The sequence below is a fragment of the Diadema setosum genome, chromosome 18, assembly GCF_964275005.1.
Source record: "Diadema setosum chromosome 18, eeDiaSeto1, whole genome shotgun sequence".
In the NCBI taxonomy this organism is placed as follows: domain Eukaryota; kingdom Metazoa; phylum Echinodermata; class Echinoidea; order Diadematoida; family Diadematidae; genus Diadema; species Diadema setosum.
The window spans coordinates 14,980,580-14,999,474 of NC_092702.1; the positions used below are offsets into that span (position 1 = coordinate 14,980,580).

Here is an 18,895-nt window from a genome sequence, read left to right on the forward strand (position 1 = left end):
ATGTAGCCAATTGGAAGCGCTGAAATGAGTCACGTGTGCGTGTATTAATTTCTCACTAACATGCACGGCCTGATGTCACAATGTTTACACTAGCAGTGCGCACTCGATCAGTTGTTACAAGTGCGTCGTGCGCTACTACACGCGCTGTCAATCCTGTAAACAACTTCTAGTTCGGGCTGCCGGCCGGCCTTTCTTATTTGCATAACATGTGTGGCGTACGTATACTCTTACTTATTATGTGCGACGTGCGTAAATGTTTGGGACGAACATCTTCGGACATCTTGACTCTTGAGCGAGTGCTACATGTAGCTGACTGGTATTGACCCACAAAGGTACGTGAAAAATGCTGTTAGTTTTCGACCAATTTTATAAAACAAATGATGCACAGGATTATTTCATGGCGTTAGTGGAGATGCAGCTCACTCTCGGGTATTTACAATGTAGTGCAACATGCACTCGGCTTCGCCTCGTGCACAGGGATGTCAGGTTCAAAACATTTTTATGAGTGAGATTTTCATGACTCGGCATCTTGGCGCGCGAATGTGCGCGCGAGCGAGGGTGTGGGAGGGGATTTTCCCCCTGTGGCCTCCCACGGTTTTCACGGTTTTCAATTTTTAGCTCTTAATGGTGCTATCAAGTGCATACTTATGACTATTATTTACTTACTTTGAAAGACAAAAGGGAAATATACCTTCAATTGCAACTATCACTTTAATCTTTTGAGCTATGCTCATTATTATAGGCCCAAGTTGCAGACTTCGCCCAAGCGGGGTGAGAAAAATGGGTGCCATGCGTGAGATCGTGAGATGGCCCCTAAATGCTTGTAGCCCTAAATGCTTGTAGCCCTAAATGCTTGTAGCCCTAAATGCTTGTAGCCCATGTTGTGAAACATGTACCTCTGCTACATGTTTCACAACTGTAAATGCCCTCGAATGCGCTACATCTGCACTAACGCACTATATCCTGTGCATCATTTGTATATACATGTATAACGACAGAGCGTCTATGAGAGCAGCGCAAAACTGGAAAAGGTTTTGTTAGATGAATAATGTCAGGATTATTTTCTGATGAGATTGGCTCTTTAAAATTTTCGAAGAGCAAACATGATATCCAGAGTATTTGTCCTCCATTCACTTGCGGATTCGTTTGATCTACGTAGACAACGTGTCTTCACTCGAACATCGTTGTTTACATTTTCTGCACCATCTCGCTGCAATTACAGTGTACATGTATAATCAGTTTTACTTGGTATACACGTGAACGTTCGATTGATCATCAATGTGTGAAGATTGCCGCGGGGTTGCATGCCATATACAGTAGATCGACAAAAATGAAGGCCTCTGATGAAGGCCACACAAAAAGGGCTTAACAAGCAACCACTTAAAAATTGATATTGATCCAAGCTGTTAGGTGTGGACAAGAGATCTGGATGAAGTCGAACCATTTTAGTCCATGGTCCAGGCCAGATATTGGTACCATCTGAGGACTGAGGTGGCAAAACCTTTTTGGTGTCCTTTTGTTTGTCGGATATGCTTATCAAGCTATGATAGCATTTCCAAATGAGTAGCTTAGTCATAATAAATGAATTTTTAACCAATTTGGTCTCGTTGTTATATCCCTATACTTCTGAATCGAAACTAATCCGATACAAAGAAGAGCACTGTCTTCTGTATGTTCCATAGAGCTGTAAAATGCAGCTCTATGGTATGTTCACAGGTGTTCTGTTGTAAACGCGGTGTCCTTAGTCTGTATTCAAGGCAGCGAAGGGAATATCCAAAGGTATGATGTCCACAGCGCTTAGTCTTTATTCTAGATGGCGAAGGGAATATCCAAAGCATATGATACAGTGTATATCATTTTATCTAAAAACAACAACAATAACAAAAGCAATTCCTCGTGAATTTTACCGTATTCAGTTTTCAATTATTTATCATTTTCCGGTGAAAACGCTAATACCACGCCAATGTCACTTTATTTCCATCCAACAATATAAGATAATGCAAAAACAATGTACCGGTACACTACGATACATTATAATAAATAATATTGTAAATGAACAGAGTGATTTTTGTTTAAAACTGATGTATTTGTTGAAAGGGTAGTATAAAAACAGTATAGATAATCCCTTTTATTAGGAACTTTAGATATGATAACGGTACATTGGTCTAAAAAAGACTAAGTGCACCGCGTGACAGCTGTGGACATCATAGCCCTTTGGATATTCCCTTCGCTGCCTTGAACAAAGACTAAGCGCACCGCGTTTACAACAGAACACCTGTGGACATACGGAAGACAGTGCTCTTCTTTGTATAGCGGTTAGTTTTGATTCAGAAGTATAGGGATATATTAAAAACGAGACCAAATTGGTTAAAAAATCATTGATTATGACTAAGCTACTCATTTGGAAATGCTATCATAGCTTGATAAGCATATCTCTGCCCGACAAACAAACTGACAGCAAAAAGGTTGTGCCACCTCAGGTGGTACCAACAACCCATTTTTCGGGTCTTGGCCCATGGACTAATTGTATGATATAGTTCATTTTTAGATGGCCATGGCAGCTATTTGAATTTTACACAATGGTGGATGTAATAGAAATAGTATGAAGCACTGAGCGGAAGAAATCAATGTTTGCGCTATTGTTGTTGGATATCGCTTCTTTGGTCTTTATGAGATCTACAATGATAATGTAGTTGGCCTATAAAAGGTAATTATGATCACGCACGTGTACAATATAGTTGATAATTCTTTCTACTGTGCATAAGACATCTATGCCTCATACCTTACAAATAATTTATTGACATTTGTACATCGATTATCTAAAGAAATAGTTATGCATGCAGAGCTGGAGTGTGCCTACTTGATATCAAAATATTCTATCACGTTTTGAAATTCACTGCTTTTAAAAGTTTGCGGGAATTTATGCAAATACAACATTTACTTCGAATACTTTAGTTTGTACTGGACCCAGATTCTGGAATTCTTTAGATTCGAGCATTACCTGTGCTGTCAGTATATCTGTCTTTAAGAGTAAACTGAAGTTATACTTCCTTAAGTAATATCTATTACTCAGTTGACTCGTAAATTTACACTCTAAATTGCTGTGTTGCCTTTTTTTAATTATGGTATTCTAAACAGTCCATTACTTTGTTGCTGCATAACCTTTGTTTAGAGACTTTCTTTTGTCTTCTCAGTTGTAGCCAACTTATTCCCTTCCCCCCTTGTTGTTTTGTGAATTACATCATTCATTTACTTGCTTTTGCTCCTTCTTTCTTTTTTCTCTATCTTTGTGTTTGTTTTATGTTATGTCCCTTTTGTGAATAGTTTTTTTCTCTATCTACACCCCTTTGCTTGTTATAGTTATATAGTTTTTTTTTTAATAGAAACCCTTGTGTTTAATTAGTTGTTTAACACTCTTTTTTAATTATGAGGACCCCCTAATTTCACAAGCCCTGCTTTTCTATAGGGTCTCCTCGTCTTTCTTCTTTTTTTTTTCTGCTTTAACCAGTGTATTCTATTATATTTATATGCTTCTTATTCTCTTGTTAATTGACATATTCAATGTATATTATATTGTAACGAAGGAAGAAAGATGAATAAACCTGAAACTTGAAATTTGAAACTTGGTGCATGCATGTATAGAGCCTATAGTATACGATCCCGGAAAATGTATTTATTTGTCGACCGTGGGCATTGACTCATTGTAAAGCTTTTGACTGTTACAGCATTCAGACAGTTTAACTTTACACTTATTGCACTTTCCAAAATCTACAAAGATCTATTTTACTTTAAAAATGACAAAGAATTTGATTTGGTTCTGTTTATCCACTGTCATTTGAATATGACATTGTTATACAGGTAATTTTTTCTTTTTGTTTGTTTGCTTTTTGAAAACACCATATTGCTTTACTAGATTTCGTTTTCGTACTTATACTAGTACAGTATTCATCGCATAATCGGGCATCTGATAATCGGGAACCTCGCTTAAACGACATACGCTTCCCAGAAACATTTCCAATGCACGTTATTTTCACTGGATAATCGGGCGGGGACCTCTGATAAACGGGACAATTTTTCTTCAAGCGATCTTTGATTTTGTTGATATTTCAAACAAAAAATCTACCAAAATACCACAACAATATTTCAAAGATTCCGTATCAGTTGTTGTTTACATCAAACTTACAAAGCAAGCTTCGGACTGGTGTGTTTTGACTTCCGTCCATCCAGTACACGTACATTTCAGCTCGCTGCCCGCCTTCGCTTTTCTGTACATGTGTATATAAATGGCGAGCTAGATCGCTACATATTGACAACACATGTACAATGTACAGTGCAGTGATCGCGGCAAGTAAACAATCAAGCCGTGATGATTGAATGATTGAAGGACTTTTCATTGACGTTCCCACATCAGTTCTGGGTAATCATTTCCCATGGTCGTGGATATGTATTCATACAGAACGCCCTACGTGTCCAAGAATTTTACGAATGTTTAAGAAAGTGCTAGCTTTTCATCCACATATTTTGTGTTCGAAGAGAGGTGACAGAAGAAGAACCAGTTGCGATTACTCTACAACACTGCGAGAATGCAGGGAGAGCTAGAGGGTCGCGCCGAGGGGTAGCGTGGTTGTGTATTCATGTACATGTACAGTACGTCAGTATGCATGCGTATGTGTGTGTGTGTGCACTACATGTACATGTCGTATGCCATTAGTGTATGGTGAGTGCTCATCGCGAAATCGGGCACCTCGCTTAAAGGGGCCGTGTTTGCTACTCCCAACCTGTCCCGATTATGCGATGAATACTGTACTACACAGATGGGATGAAGAAGAGTGAATTCGTTCGGTATGATCACAGCACAACGCTTTACTACTCCAGCTCCAGCGCAGCGTCGGGGAAAGCTTGACTCTGAAAATGACGAGATCAACAACTAGATGGCGCATTACGTGCCTTATCATGTTGTGTTTGTATCTTGCAGGCAAAGCAATAGGTAAGAGACTGTCATCCGCTCGACGGTATAAATCTTCTAGACCATTCGAATTCCGAGTTCTTAATTCTGTCGACTTGAAACATTCTCTTGACATTTTGCCAACAAATTTTGTGACATATGGGACTACACTGTGAGATGGTATCGTATTCATTTCAAAGGGCAACATTGATATTTTGTCATTGGTTATTCGACCAGAATCCAGAAGCAAACTTTCTAAACTCCCTGCTCCATTTCTGCCACATTAAAGTTTTGGAACTTGCTACTTGGTTCTTTCTTTTAAAACTTAAATTAAAAGTATGAGTACGGTGGCGTATGGTCTGTTTTTAACCTAACTAAATTTTACACGCAGCCGCTGTCGCGAAGCGCTTGTCTCTACAGCGGCTGCGTGTACCGTTAGTGTACCAGTTTTCGACAGGACCCAGATTTCGACACCCAGCAGATAATTCTTATTAAATTTTATACTCGATACAAACGTCTGACTTCAACAATCAACCATGTTGTCAATCACATTTCTAGTCTTATGTAAACACCGTTTGTCACTTGTCATCATAATCCGACGATAGAATATTTAGGAGAAAAGCAACACAGTGTCAGCAGAAATTTTGATGTCGGCCATTTTTAGGGGTTCAAACAATATGACGCATTTTTTAAACATCGCCGTAAAATGAAATTCACCCATGCCGGTTATCTTACTTTAGTATCAGTTTGTTTGCCAAATCCTGATGTTTGATTTCATAATCGTCTTTAGTAATTCCATGGCTGAATTCGTGATAAATGAGCAAACTTGTAGAAAGAGTTGGCTTTGAGAATGTGGCACCAGATTTCGACATTCCCATATCAAGACACGTTATAGAGGAAACAACAAGTTCTTGCGCCGGTATGATTGCTAGTTTGCGTCCACAATGCAGTGTACGCGTACTGTACGCGCCATGTGATTTCTGTGTGATGCGCGCTGTGATTGTGTTGAAAAATGATGCTTGGTGTCGAAATCTGATGCCAGCGACGGCGTGACGGAAATCGCTTAAAAATTGAACGCGAGTGCATTTAAATGTTAATTCGTTTAAGGCATATTATTATTGGACTTTGTAGCTCAACTTCATATCGAAATTCCGAGGTAAAACGGTGCAGTATTGATGGTAAACAAGGAAATGTGCTAAAGTGTCGAAAACCGGTGCCCTTACTGTAGCTATTTTTAACCACAAAACAGTGCAGTGCCCAGTATAGTGGGCTTCTCAACCTTTTTTTTCACCTGAGCTGAGGCCCAATTGGCTCCTACATGGTCTTTACACGTTATTATACATGTAAGCACAGGGTTTTGAGGCCCATTCATTGTGTAGATTGAATATAGACCCCTTGACCCTAAATCAATTTTGCAGGGCTGCAGCTGCCAACACTGGAAACTAGTTGAGAGTGAGACTCCCATAGGCATGATAGGCCAATGCTATAGCTATAATTTAGGAGTCAAAATGAGTGAGATCAAATAATAGAAATGCATGCAAATGAAATAAAGGTTTAGCATGAGAAAGGACCAAAATGCGCGAGTCTCGCGCTCAATGCGTGAGAGTTGGCAGCCCTGATTTTGTTTTCATTTTGGCGAGACATCGCGGCACACTCACTTGTTGAGAAGTGCTGAGCATTATGCATGGTAGGTCCCTACTAACTTTTATCGTGAATCAGGACTTACAAGTGGTTAAACTCACAATTCAATTGTGGAGTAGATCTAGATGATCACAGATCAGATGATCTACAATGGAAGGAAGAAATGTAGACCCTTGCTGTATTAAGCATGCCTCACATTCATACCGGGATAAAAGTTTAGATTTTTCATGTTTTTGAATTTGCAAATAGCATGAAGACTCTAGAAATTTTCAAAAAATAATATATTTGGCGTATACAGTTATGATTTAGAGTTTAAATTGAACTACCAGTGTAGCACCAGTATGGTTTGACCGAAAAATCGGTCTGTATCTGGTCGTCGGGGATGTTCCGCGGAGACTGTGTCTGGCTTCATATCGTGGATCCCTTCCTATTGTCTAAGGAGGAGAGTGATAACATCAATAAAGATAAAAGACTCCTCCGGACAGACGGATCTTTCTGTCTACAGTATATGGTGTGCGACAATATAAAGACTATATTACCGGTATTCGACATTCAATGTGATCTTCAAAATGATTTGGCCGTTTTGGACAATACAAGGTGTAAATTATGTGAATTTGAGAGTCTTGGTACATGTACATGATACATGTACATGAGACAGTCTGGTCACTTTTTGTTGTTGTTTTGTTTGTTTGTTTGTTTTTTTTTACTTGGATATGTCTTCCATTCCAGGACATGCAGTGAATGAAAATCTTGCATTCCGAATTCTGTTTCCAAGAGAGTTGGCCTTCGACTACACCATCAGGCCAGCCAAGAACTTTGGCGGTGTTTTTGTAAGTTGTGTTCATCATGTCTGACTTAGGTAAAATGAATTGTGTATTTTGAAGATAGTTATAAATTTGCCACTGCTGTTGCCTGTGTAAGCCAGGGCTCATAAGAAAGTAGTAGTCTGTGTCCGAAGCATGCTGTCAGCAAATTATGCTAAAAATTTTCTTTTTATTCAATGAAGTGTGCATCACTTCTGATATTGCTGAAGCAAGCATCCCTCCCAAATAAAAATGATAATTCCACTGAAACAGATGCCTTGTTGTGTATGCATAAATCTTTACCCCTAATCAGGCCGGGCTTTTTTTTTTTTCTTCTTCTTCTTGGCTATGCCAAAACCTAAGGTGATGGATGCTGTCTGGCTTGGCAACCCTTTTTTCTCATTTCTACAGTGAAAGAGTCTTCGACAAAGGTTGCAGTAGAACAAATATTGGTTGAAAAAGATGATATATTTCAGGGCGTTACAAAAAAAAAAAAAAAAAAAAATATTTTGCTCACTCCCCTAACTGGGCTTTTTGGCAAGAGTCTGTTCATTTTACTTGCTTGGAAATGAGTTTTAGTTGCCCTTTGAAAGTGAGCGAGGAGGTTTACAGCTTGCTTGCTGTAGTGATTACTCTGTAGAAACTGTGAGGCAAGATTTGCAAGTGATGCAGAGTTGAAGTTGAGGATAGTCCCAACCCTTTCCAGATCATTGCATGTTCGTGGTTGAAAACTGTTATTGAATAGTTGAGATCTTCCTCATCCGTTTTGGTTTTGGTTCATTTAGCACAGGAACTCTTGTTACGGTGTACTTCCGTTATAACAAAATCCTTGGGACCAGCGTTTTTTTATTTGTTAGAACCGAACAGCATAGTTTATGCATATATCGAAGTTATGGACCTGAATTTTGATTTCGTTGTAACAAGAATTTCGTTATTACCATATTCGTTCTAACTGGTGTGCTCTGTTTTGTATAGTTTGAAATGGTGTACCTGCACTGTAGTAGGAAAGAGTACATCGTTAATGACTTATGTATCACCTACCTGTTTTTTTTTCCTCCCATGGCTCTCATTCAGAATTTTTACTATTCTAAAATTCCACTGGTACTGGCTGATCCCAGAGAGGCATGTGGAGAGCTGCACAACGCTGATGAAATTAGGGGTGCAGTAGCACTCGTCATTCGAGGGTACGTTTCCAGAACTTGAGTTTGAAACCCATGGAAGAATATAGCCTCATGTTATATTTACAGTTTATTTAATAACCCCCCCCCCCCCCCCAGGTGTCATGCCAGTACATCATGAGCTCCAGTGAGAGATCTACATTGCCTGTAAAAAGACTGGTGCTGCTTTGCACTGCATTACCCCGACAAGATCTTCACCATTCTATGTGTCACAAATCCTTGGATTGATTTAAAGGGTGCTGCCAAGCAAGAGCTTTGCGTGATATGATATGACAGACATACACCCTATAGCGATGCATCACTTGGTATGATACCGTAGATGTAACATAAGTCTGATATAATTATCACTGGTCCATGCACGTAACCCGTAAACCATTATGTAGACTAACTGAAAAACAGTCCTGAGGCTGATTTTATTTATCTTTATTTTCAACCCTATTGAAGGAAATAAAACAAATAAAAAACAAACAAACATCCACTGCGCATGCAGGCATAATAATCTTATCTGTAGGGTCTACTTACTGTTTGTGTGGCTGACGCTTTGCTGCTATTGTAAAGTGGGCCTGAAAATTCAGAATCAATAAGTGTTACATGGACATGTATCATTAACCCGTTGAGGACGGACTGATTTTGCTACAACACGCATTTCCCATAGACACCTGCCCGAGTATACTCGGGACTCGTCCTCAACGGGTTAAGGAAGACTTTGTTTATTTTTTTTTTGCTTTAAAAACATATGCCTATGAAATAGTTAGGCCCTATAGCATGGGTATGATTTCTGTGAAGACAGAGCCAAGAAATAGTCATTGGCATTCACAGGTCTTACATAATCAGGTGTAAAGATTTTATGTGCAACTTTTGTCTTCTTGTTTTAAATCAGCAGTTCCTTTTAAAGTCCTCAACTCAGGGCCTTCATGTTATTGTTTCATTGCACCCCCCTCAGTGATGGAAAAAAATATATAAAGGAAATGAAAAAAAAATTGTAGAGGAAGAAGCCTCATGAAAATTCTCTGTCCTTGTTTGTAGAGGAATTCTGATCAGTCAAAACATTCATAAATCTGATGCGAATCTGAATTTCTGTGGATATCAACAATATGAGGTGAGGAGGGACTGAAAGTTGTTGAACACCATCACAGTTCCTTCGTTGTCTTTATTATATTTTTCTTGCCACTGAAAAATTATGCAGAGTGCAGACTGAGCTCTGAACCTGATGCTAAGACACTACTTGTATCCCATTTGTTTTGACATGAATAAGAGCAGCAAAGTGGATTTTTTGTATCTTCTTTTCTGAATGCTGTTTTCCTGTCCTGTTTTGTATTTCAGGGAGTGTTCATTTTTGTCAAAAAGCATCATTGCCGACCATGCTGGTGCTCTGATGGTCATTATTTATGATAAGGACGAGACTAATGACAGCAGATTCATCGACATGATCGACGACGAGACGAAACGAAACACAACAATACCTGCAGCCTTTATGCTCGGCAGAGATGGGTGAGAATCCAAGGATATAATATTGTTTGTTGGTTGCTGTTTGTTTGTTTGTTTGTCTTTTTGTATGCATGCTGTACAAGGGCTTCTTTTTCATGACTTTAGAGCAAGCTCAATGACATTAATTCAATATCCATGTCCCTATCTGACCAGAACACTTTTCTGTAGCTTTCTTCTAAATGCTTCTATGCCTGAAGGTTGCCGTAGGCATTGTGCTTTCTCATTTTCCATCTGTCCGTATATACGGCTATCAAGAGCTCGTAAAATCTTTGGATGTCAAATCAAAAGTGGAGACCAAAGGTAACTATAAAAAAAAAAAAAAAAAAAAAAAAAAAGACAGAACAGTTTCCAGCTATATCTGCAACCAAGAATTTTGCATGGTACTTAAATTTGGTAGAAGAGTGAAAAAACAACAACTGTATTTTGGATGACATGAGGGGAAGAGAAAGTTATGGTCAAGGTCAAAGGTCACTATACTTGAGCTAGGAAAAAAAAATGAGATTGCTTTCACCAGGAACATTGAATGGGAATGTCCCTTGGTGTGATGGGTTGAAATGATTTGAGATGTTCAATCTTGTATTTCCTTTCTGTAAAGAGGGTTGAAGGTCAGTGGTCAATATTATTAAACAATGGACTTTCATATTGCCCATCTAAATAGTAGAAAAGTGTTTACTTAGAAAACAGGTTTGAAATGTAGGGTCTATTCAAATGCTTTAAAGGGATGGTATAGTTTGGTTCAGATAGGGATGCAGGTTTCCAACTTGTGTGTGTGTGTGTTTGTGACATAATAAGAAACCTCTTATGAAATATGAAAGAGCATGCAATTCATAGAGGGATTCCTTATTTGATGAAAATTGGTCATGAAATGGCTAAGACAGCCAAAAAAGCTATCCTAATGAAATGCAACAGGCCACAACTTTTGACTAAGATCTCTTTGTTTTACCTTGTTTTTGGATATCTCAGTCATTTCAAAACTGATTTTCATCAAATAAACTTTCAATTCCCCTTAGAATTGTATGCATTTTAACATTTCATAGAGTGGTTTCTAAATGTCCCCAGCAAAACGTTCAAAGCTAAATCCTCATCTCAACCAATCCTATACAGCCCCTTTAATCTCACCCTGCGGTGCTCTATGTAATGAACAGAACCAAAAAAACAACAAAAAAACAACAAAAACTGGATATAAAACTCCATAACAACCACCATGAAGGGACCATCAGATGAAGCTGAACCTTTGTGGACTCATTAAGTACATTCTATTCCCAACTAATATCAACTTTTTTTTCAGTGCAGTAACATCATCCCTTCAAATTTTTTTTGGAGTTGAAAGTGAAAGAGTATAAAGGGTTTTTTAAAAAGTGCAAGATACTCAAAGCATATGTAATCACATCATTCAAGAAAAAGAAAAAAGTGTTCTTGGAAGACTGCAAATAGGACAACTTCACATTCTTTTTATGATTCCAAACTTGAGAATGCATGTGACCATGCATCACAAAACAAAAAGTTACATGCCCTGATTTTTCATGAGGACTCAGAATAGGTAAAATTGGACAACCTAATCTTGAGTTTTTCATCTTTTCTGAAAGACCTTTTTTTTTTTTTTTTTTTTTTTTTTTTTTTTTTTTACATTTTATAGTTTGGAATCATGATTTGAAGGGGAAGCTGTGTTTTTAGCAGTTTTTGTAGAACACTTTTTTTAATAGTAGAATGGTGAAATGAGTTTGTCTCAGAGGCCCCTTTTCATTTCTTGAAAACCCTTTACACACTCTTCACTGTCAAATCTAATAACTTTTGTAAGGATGATGCTACTGCTTTGTATTAGTATATTAGTCGTTGACAGAATGTTTTAATACACTACGTGTACAGTCATTGATAGAATGTTTTAGTACGGCATGCTCAATATCAGCTTAATCTGATAATCCCTTCATTGTTGTTTCTGAGGAGTTTGGCATTCTGTTTGTTTGTTTTTTGTCCCATCCATTGCACAGAGTGCAACTTGGTGAGATATAACACTTGAATAGACCCTGTACTTCAGAGCCTCTTTTCCCAGTATACACTTTTCCAGAGTGAGTGCTTTCTTTCCAATATTTAGATAGGGTTAGGAGAGTCCATTTGAATTGAGTTTCATGTCATTTTAAAGTTTAAAATCTGCTCTGTAAGAGACTGGTCCTCACTAAAAATTCATGTCTGGCAACTTTTTGTTGCTTTTATGATGTAGGGTCACATATAGAACGAACTTGTTCTTTCAGAAAATATGAAACTAAGAATTGATTAGGTTGACCCATTTCACGTATAGTTGGATTATATGACTTTTTGTTGGTTTTATAATGCACGGTCACGTTATCCTTTGTTGCAAAAGTCGAGTTTGTGTTAAAGTCCTCTTTAAAATCACATTGCATAATGCATCACAGTGATTCATGATCATGAATGTGATATTATATTGACATAGATGTTGTCAATTCCAATCAAGCAGCTGTATACAGGCACATAGAGAGATGTATGGAACATATCACAATCTGATGGCATTAATGATCATTCTTCCAAACCAGATTTTAAGGTTTTATGGTTGTGCAACTAAACCATGAAAATATCAATTTGTTTATTTTCTTTTAAATTTTTTCATCTGTTTTCTCTTTCTTTTTTTCTTTCTTTTCTTTTTGCATTAGGAAAGTGATTGAACACCACCTTAGTGAGCACAATGATGTCGTGGAGATTGCAATACCTGTCAACACAACTGGCATTCCATACTCTCATTTGCACAGACCACCATGGACACTGTGGTGAAGATAAATATCCTACTTTTATACTGTTTTTTTTTTTTTTGGTATTCCATAGTTACCTGAGCTTCCGACTATTATTCTTCCACAAGAGAACATTCATGTTTGAAAATGATTTTGTTTGGCATATTTGTGTCCATCCTGATAAGTCTTTCTACCTTATGTGCAAATGTTGTTGATTTTAATCTTTCAAAGAGAACAACTCAAAAATTGTCCTCCGTTGGTTCAGAAGGAATGAAATTGTGAGTGGTCACATTCATATTTACAGTTTTGTCTCTATATCTGGTCAGTATGTGTTTGGGTCTGAATGTTTTATTTTCGAGTCGTGTGGTATCTTGAGGAGATTTGTGCCTTATTTTTTATGAAAAATCTGTGTGTCAGGCAAATTCATCATCCAGGAGTATTATTAAGTCTTTGAAGTGGGCTCGGTCCCTGAATTTGGTATGTGTGAGGTGTCCAATTTTCTGCAAAGTTATGTTGTAAGTTTAAGTGCCAACATAAAGCATGTCAGTCAGTGATTTGTTGCATTGATCAATGACTGGTCTGGGTCATTGAGCACACACTTTAAAAATCTGACACAATTGGGTTTGAACGAGAAGGGGAGGGGGAGGGGGACAGAGTGTTCTGATGCCTGTGTAGTTTTAAGAGGGAAGTTGTATGTATTTTTCTCAAATAGAGAGTGCATGTCTTCATAAAGCTCTGGTAGCCCCCGGGAATGGTATGGCATTAAATGAGAGAAAAGGATACAAATAAGTCAAGACATTAAAGCCTTCAGACTTTGGGAGTAATGATTGAAATAACTTGGGAAGGAAGGGGAAAGGGAATGAGAGATAATTGCTTTGTAGTAGTGTGTGTGTAGTTCAGCTTGAGGATGAAATTTCATCATCACCTCAACAGGATTAGTTGCATTCAAAGTTCTTTGCCTAGGCTAATGCACCAGTCACTTTCCCCACACACCTCATTTGGCCAGAAAGTTTAGGGGAAGAACGTACAAAACTGGTCGCCAAAATTATAGGGCCACATGCCCAGATACGTCTGTGTATAGGATGTGCAGTTAGTATAACAACAGATAATGCTTATCTTGATACTGTTCATGTATTTAGGCCAGGCTCTCTATAACTTTTGTGAAAAGTGAATCCAGTGTATTATTGAATTTGAAATGGTTGCCCGGGGAGGCAAGTGCTTCTAAGTCTACTTGTCCTAATTATGATTTGGCATGCCATGGGCAAGTTGGCAAATGAATAAGCAGTGATCTTGATTCCAGGATGCAGAATACAGCTGATACTAGTAAGGCAACCTGTACAGTACTGTATATTAAAGTTAACCCATTGTCATGGAGATACATCATACATGTACAGTATTGCAGAGACTCCAACTCTCCCGTTTTCGACGGCAGATCTCCCGCCGAAAAGCCCATTTTTGCAAAATCTTCCGTTCTCCCGCTTGAGATTTGATTTCTCCCGCCCTGGCTCTGTGTCTCCCGGTGGAAAGGATTCTTACTTTTATTGCTATCGTATGTTGAAAAAATAAGCCTTAGATAGCACCAAAGAACACCTAGAACCCTAGGAACTTCGCACACATCAACTTGGAGTCTCCCGTTTGCTAGGGGTTTCGGGCGGGAGAATCTCCAGATCAGAAGTTGCTTGGGGTTGGAGTCTCTGGCATTGTAATTTTACATAGTTATACACTGCACTGCATGTTGCTGTAAATGATGGGTGAAGGATGAATGACATAGAAATACTGTACAAAGGAACCTCAGCATAACAAGAACCAGATAAAAACTGCGGCAATTACCTTGTTACAATCAGGTTTCTCGCGATGTTAGGGTACAGAAATTAAATATAAGGAGTTTGGAACATCAAAATCACCTTGTCATTGATATGGAGGCTTCGTTATATCCAACCTCTTTATACCAAGGTTCCACTGTAGTAGCAATCACTGGTATTTATGTCGCACCTTTCCAATGCGTCATGCTGACCCATCACCAAGGTCGCTATGCTCACTTCACACCTCGAGGAGTATTTCACACAAACACACGCACACATGCACATGCCGAATGCAACAATATGAATTTAATCAAGTAAAGTTTTATTTGTTTATTTTGGTTATGATTTTAAGATGATGTGGATACATGTATGATATTGATGGATGTGATTTTCTTTTCCATTGTATTTATTTTTCCTGTATTGTTTCTTTTGAAAGAGTCTGCATTTTAATGAAGAATCATGGATGGGATGGGATTTTTTGTGTTTCTTTTTTTTTACAGAAAATTTTTATTTTTGTGATTTGTTTAATGTTTTTTTGTTTAAAGAATGTATTGAAATGGGGTAGAGTATGTGGACTCCACATTGTTTTGTCAGAGGTTGGCCTGACCAAAGAACTATAAATGTAATCAATTACACCTGTAATGCAAAACAGATAAGAGCTCCCCCCTCCCTTAGCTTACTGTATAAATGCACCTGTAGTTGTCAACTGGTCAGTTAATTTAATGCAAGGTCACTTTATATTAGACAGTGTGGACATGATGCCCAAGAAACAAGTGCGAGAACTTTGACTTCTACAAGCCCATTTGTTGTCAGGAAATGCTGGCGTATGCCTTACGACCCAAGGAGTCTTAATATCAATTTGAAAAAAAAAAAAAAACAACCCAATAACAACAACAAAGACACAAATGTGTAGAGAGGCTGTTTTATGTGTTATCATCATGAGGGTATGTTGAGCCTGTTAGAATGTGATGGTGGTTTATATAACAATTGAATGGATATTACATGTATTTTGGAGGGATATAATACACCTCATATGTGGTGAAAGACAGGTCATAGATAGCAAAATTTGGAGAATGTTTCTAGGGAAAATAATATGTACCTCACTTTGCAGAAATGTGCATCAAATTTTCTTTAGTCACGAAGAAAATGATATTGAATTGCCAAGTATGAAGAAAAAAGAAGTACAGTATATGTAAAGCACACAAAAATTACATGATGATACGGTTTCAGAGACAAGTCATGTTGGGGTACTCTGCAGTTGTAATGGAAAGGTATTTTGCTTTGGGATGCATTCTGACATTACAACTTGTGGATTAATGGTATGCAATGTTGCATATCAGCATGTCATAACTTTGTAAAAGTGATCACACTACTGTTTAGAACACACACACACACACACACACACACACAGAGTCTCTATCTCCTTATCTGTGTCTACTTGTGGATATATTATTCAGCTTTAATGCCAATATCTGCACCAGCTTTATGAAAAATATATTTAACTTCACACAAAATAATACAAAAATTGGACATACAATTTTTGTATTGCCTTGCATCGTTGAGACAAAATATGATTACTGACCACTTTTTTAAAATGAATTCTTTTAATTATGTCTTGTTTTTCTGTATCTCTTTGAATTTTGAATGTCTATCATATCCATTATGCATTTGGGTGTAACTTTTTTTTTTTTTGGGGGGGGGGGAAGGTGGGGGTTGCTCTTGTTGTCTTTTCAAGTATACATATAATGAGATGTACTACACGTAACACGTGTATGAGATTGTTGTTGTTTTTTTGCGTTGGTACAGTATATGATGCAAAGCAGCCTCTACTAGTTCTACCAAGTATGTACTTGGACCTTCATGTTCACTGTATGCATTTCTCATGTCTTTGACCAGTACAATCTTTCCATTTTCAGCTAAAATTGCTTCCATGTTTGTTACCAACTGCTTGTTCATTACTGTGATACATGATGTAAAGAGAAATATCAATAAAATTCTGCATTTTTAATGGATGATTTGTATCAACATATGTACATTATTGTGAGCTTCTCTGTTGTTGTTTTTTATGCCTCCGCCACGAAGTGGTGCCGGAGGCATTATGTTTTCGGGTTGTCCGTCCGTCCGTCCTTCCGTCCGTCCGTAATGAATTTTGTGGACAAGGTAACTATCAAAACCTGTTGAGGTATCCTAATGAAACTTGGCATGTATGTGTATTAGGGGGTGAAGTTGTGCCTATCAACTTCTGGGTGCACATGCTCAAGGTCAACGGTCAAAAGGTCAAGGTCAAAAACATAAAATTTCACTATTTCCACCATATCTATTGAATGCCTGAAGATATTTTCTTGAAACTTAGTGTATACATGTATTACCCAATTAAGGTTCTCTGGTGAAAGTTTGCGTCATGAGGTCAAAGGTCAAAAGGTCAGGGTCAAATACATGAAATTTCACTATTTTCGCCATATCTATTGAATGCCTGAAGATATTTTCTTGAAACTTAGTGTATACATGTATTACCCAATTAAGATTCTCTGGTGAAAGTTTGGGTCATTAGGTCAAAGGTCAAAGGTCAAAAGGTCAAGTAAAAATATCAAAACTTCTTTTTTTTCTCCGTGCCTTGGAAAATTGTTCAAGGTATCTTCATGGAACATAGTATATACATGTACTGACTGGAAGTGATTATCTAGAGAATGTAGGGTTCATGGAGTCAGGGGTCAAAGGTCAAGTGCAACACTTCAAAATTTTACTATTTCCCTCATATTTATGCAATGCCAGCAGGGTTATTATTTTTTTACACTTGGTGTATGCATGTGTAACCCAATAGAAATTCTCTGGAAAGTTTTTTTTTTCTTCTTTTTTTTTGCCTCAAAGGTCAAAAGGTCAAAGATCAAGTGAAAGTGCTGAACTAACTTTTTCCTCCATATCTCGAAGTGGCTCAAGTTATCTTGAAACTTAGTACATATTATGCCTATTCTACCTGAAAGTGATTATCTTATGAATTTTAGGGTCAAGGGCCAGATGAAAATGGTAACAATTTACTATTCAATTCAGAAATTGCACTTTTTCTCCACACCTGTACCTTGAAAATTACTCAATGCCTAAATTTATGAATGGGTCAAAGTCAAGTTAAAGTCCTTAAATCCCTAGATACATGCTCTCCTATTCATCCAATTAAACCTAGGTCAAGGAAGGTGAACATTCAACACACTTGTGACAAACTTGTCATTTCAATATTTTGCCAATTTTGTGAAAATGTAATCACACATTGTCCACATGTACTATCTAGACCTATTGGGAAAATCATGCATTATGGCGGAGGCATACCAGTCGCCAAAGCGACATTTCTAGTTCTAGTTTACGAAGTGTACCATTCATAACTTCTTCTTTTTTCATCTACAGTAACAGTGAACAATCAAATATGTGAGAAATTGATATTTTTGAATACATGTACTGTACTTTCAGAAAGGAGCAAAGTCTATTCTTAGTGATCAATAATGAAATTGCAACAGCTACTTTAAAAGGTCGTGCACAGCTAAGGTTTGTTTTGTTGCAGTGCTTTTCTATTTCTGATGACGATGAACACATGAAATGCACTACACACTATATTGCTAAGCTATGAAGGATAACAAAAAATGACAGCACACAAGAAGCTGTGCACATTGTTGGTCATCAATTGTGAATAGTGGGATGTGATTGCTTCCAATGTAACAGGATTTTTTTTTTTCAGTTAATTTTCATAAGTCCAATTAGATCACTTTTGCTTTTATAGTGACATGTTGCTAAATCATCACTGCAAATTGAAATGGACAGACTGGAGAAAACCAAGATATGAACATGCTTTGATATTCATGCTAGTGATGTAATGACATACACACAAAAAAAAAAAAACGAAAAAAGAAAAGAACAATATGACACTCTTTTTGTAATCTTTAATTTGTTTGGGTCTCTCATAATTTTCCCTTTGAATGGACTGTTATGTATTATCCTAGAACATGGTTATTTTCATTTTAATTCTTTTTTTTTCTACTTTTATAAGCATGCTGATTCATTAAAGCAAAATCGTGATTGAAACCTCATTCAAGGATTTGTGTCCCCTCATGTCAGTCATTTCCTTTTCACAAGGAATTAAAACAAACACAATACTGTATGATATTAATTTCTCAACCCTCTCAACAGTGTTGTGACTCCCAACAGACCGATCCAATTTCAAGTGCTGCTGTCAGCAGTCACTTTTAATATGCACATTGTGCATCTTATATGACATCTTATATGACATCATCTGACAAGATATACAGCTGTA

At 37.5% G+C, this 18,895-nt stretch overlaps 1 protein-coding gene across 1 annotated transcript; it reads left to right on the top strand.

The window, feature by feature from the left end:
- Window positions 1-4,872: 4,872 nt before the first annotated feature.
- Window positions 4,873-13,128, top strand: LOC140242169 (protease-associated domain-containing protein 1-like). The gene is made up of 5 exons (XM_072321936.1): window positions 4,873-4,987; window positions 7,316-7,416; window positions 8,464-8,573; window positions 9,891-10,058; window positions 12,722-13,128. Exons 1-5 carry the CDS (start codon window positions 4,912-4,914, stop codon window positions 12,837-12,839), a joined length of 573 nt encoding a protein of 190 aa, XP_072178037.1. The 5' UTR covers window positions 4,873-4,911; the 3' UTR covers window positions 12,840-13,128.
- Window positions 13,129-18,895: the final 5,767 nt, after the last annotated feature.

Coding starts and splice junctions, on each gene's coding strand:
- LOC140242169 (XM_072321936.1), top strand. CDS start 4,912: ATGACGAGATCAACAACTAGATGGCGCATTACGTGCCTTATCATGTTG. Junction 8,574..9,890: donor GTAGCACTCGTCATTCGAGG/GTACGTTTCCAG, acceptor TTTGTATTTCAG/GGAGTGTTCATTTTTGTCAA. Junction 10,059..12,721: donor TTTATGCTCGGCAGAGATGG/GTGAGAATCCAA, acceptor TTTTTGCATTAG/GAAAGTGATTGAACACCACC.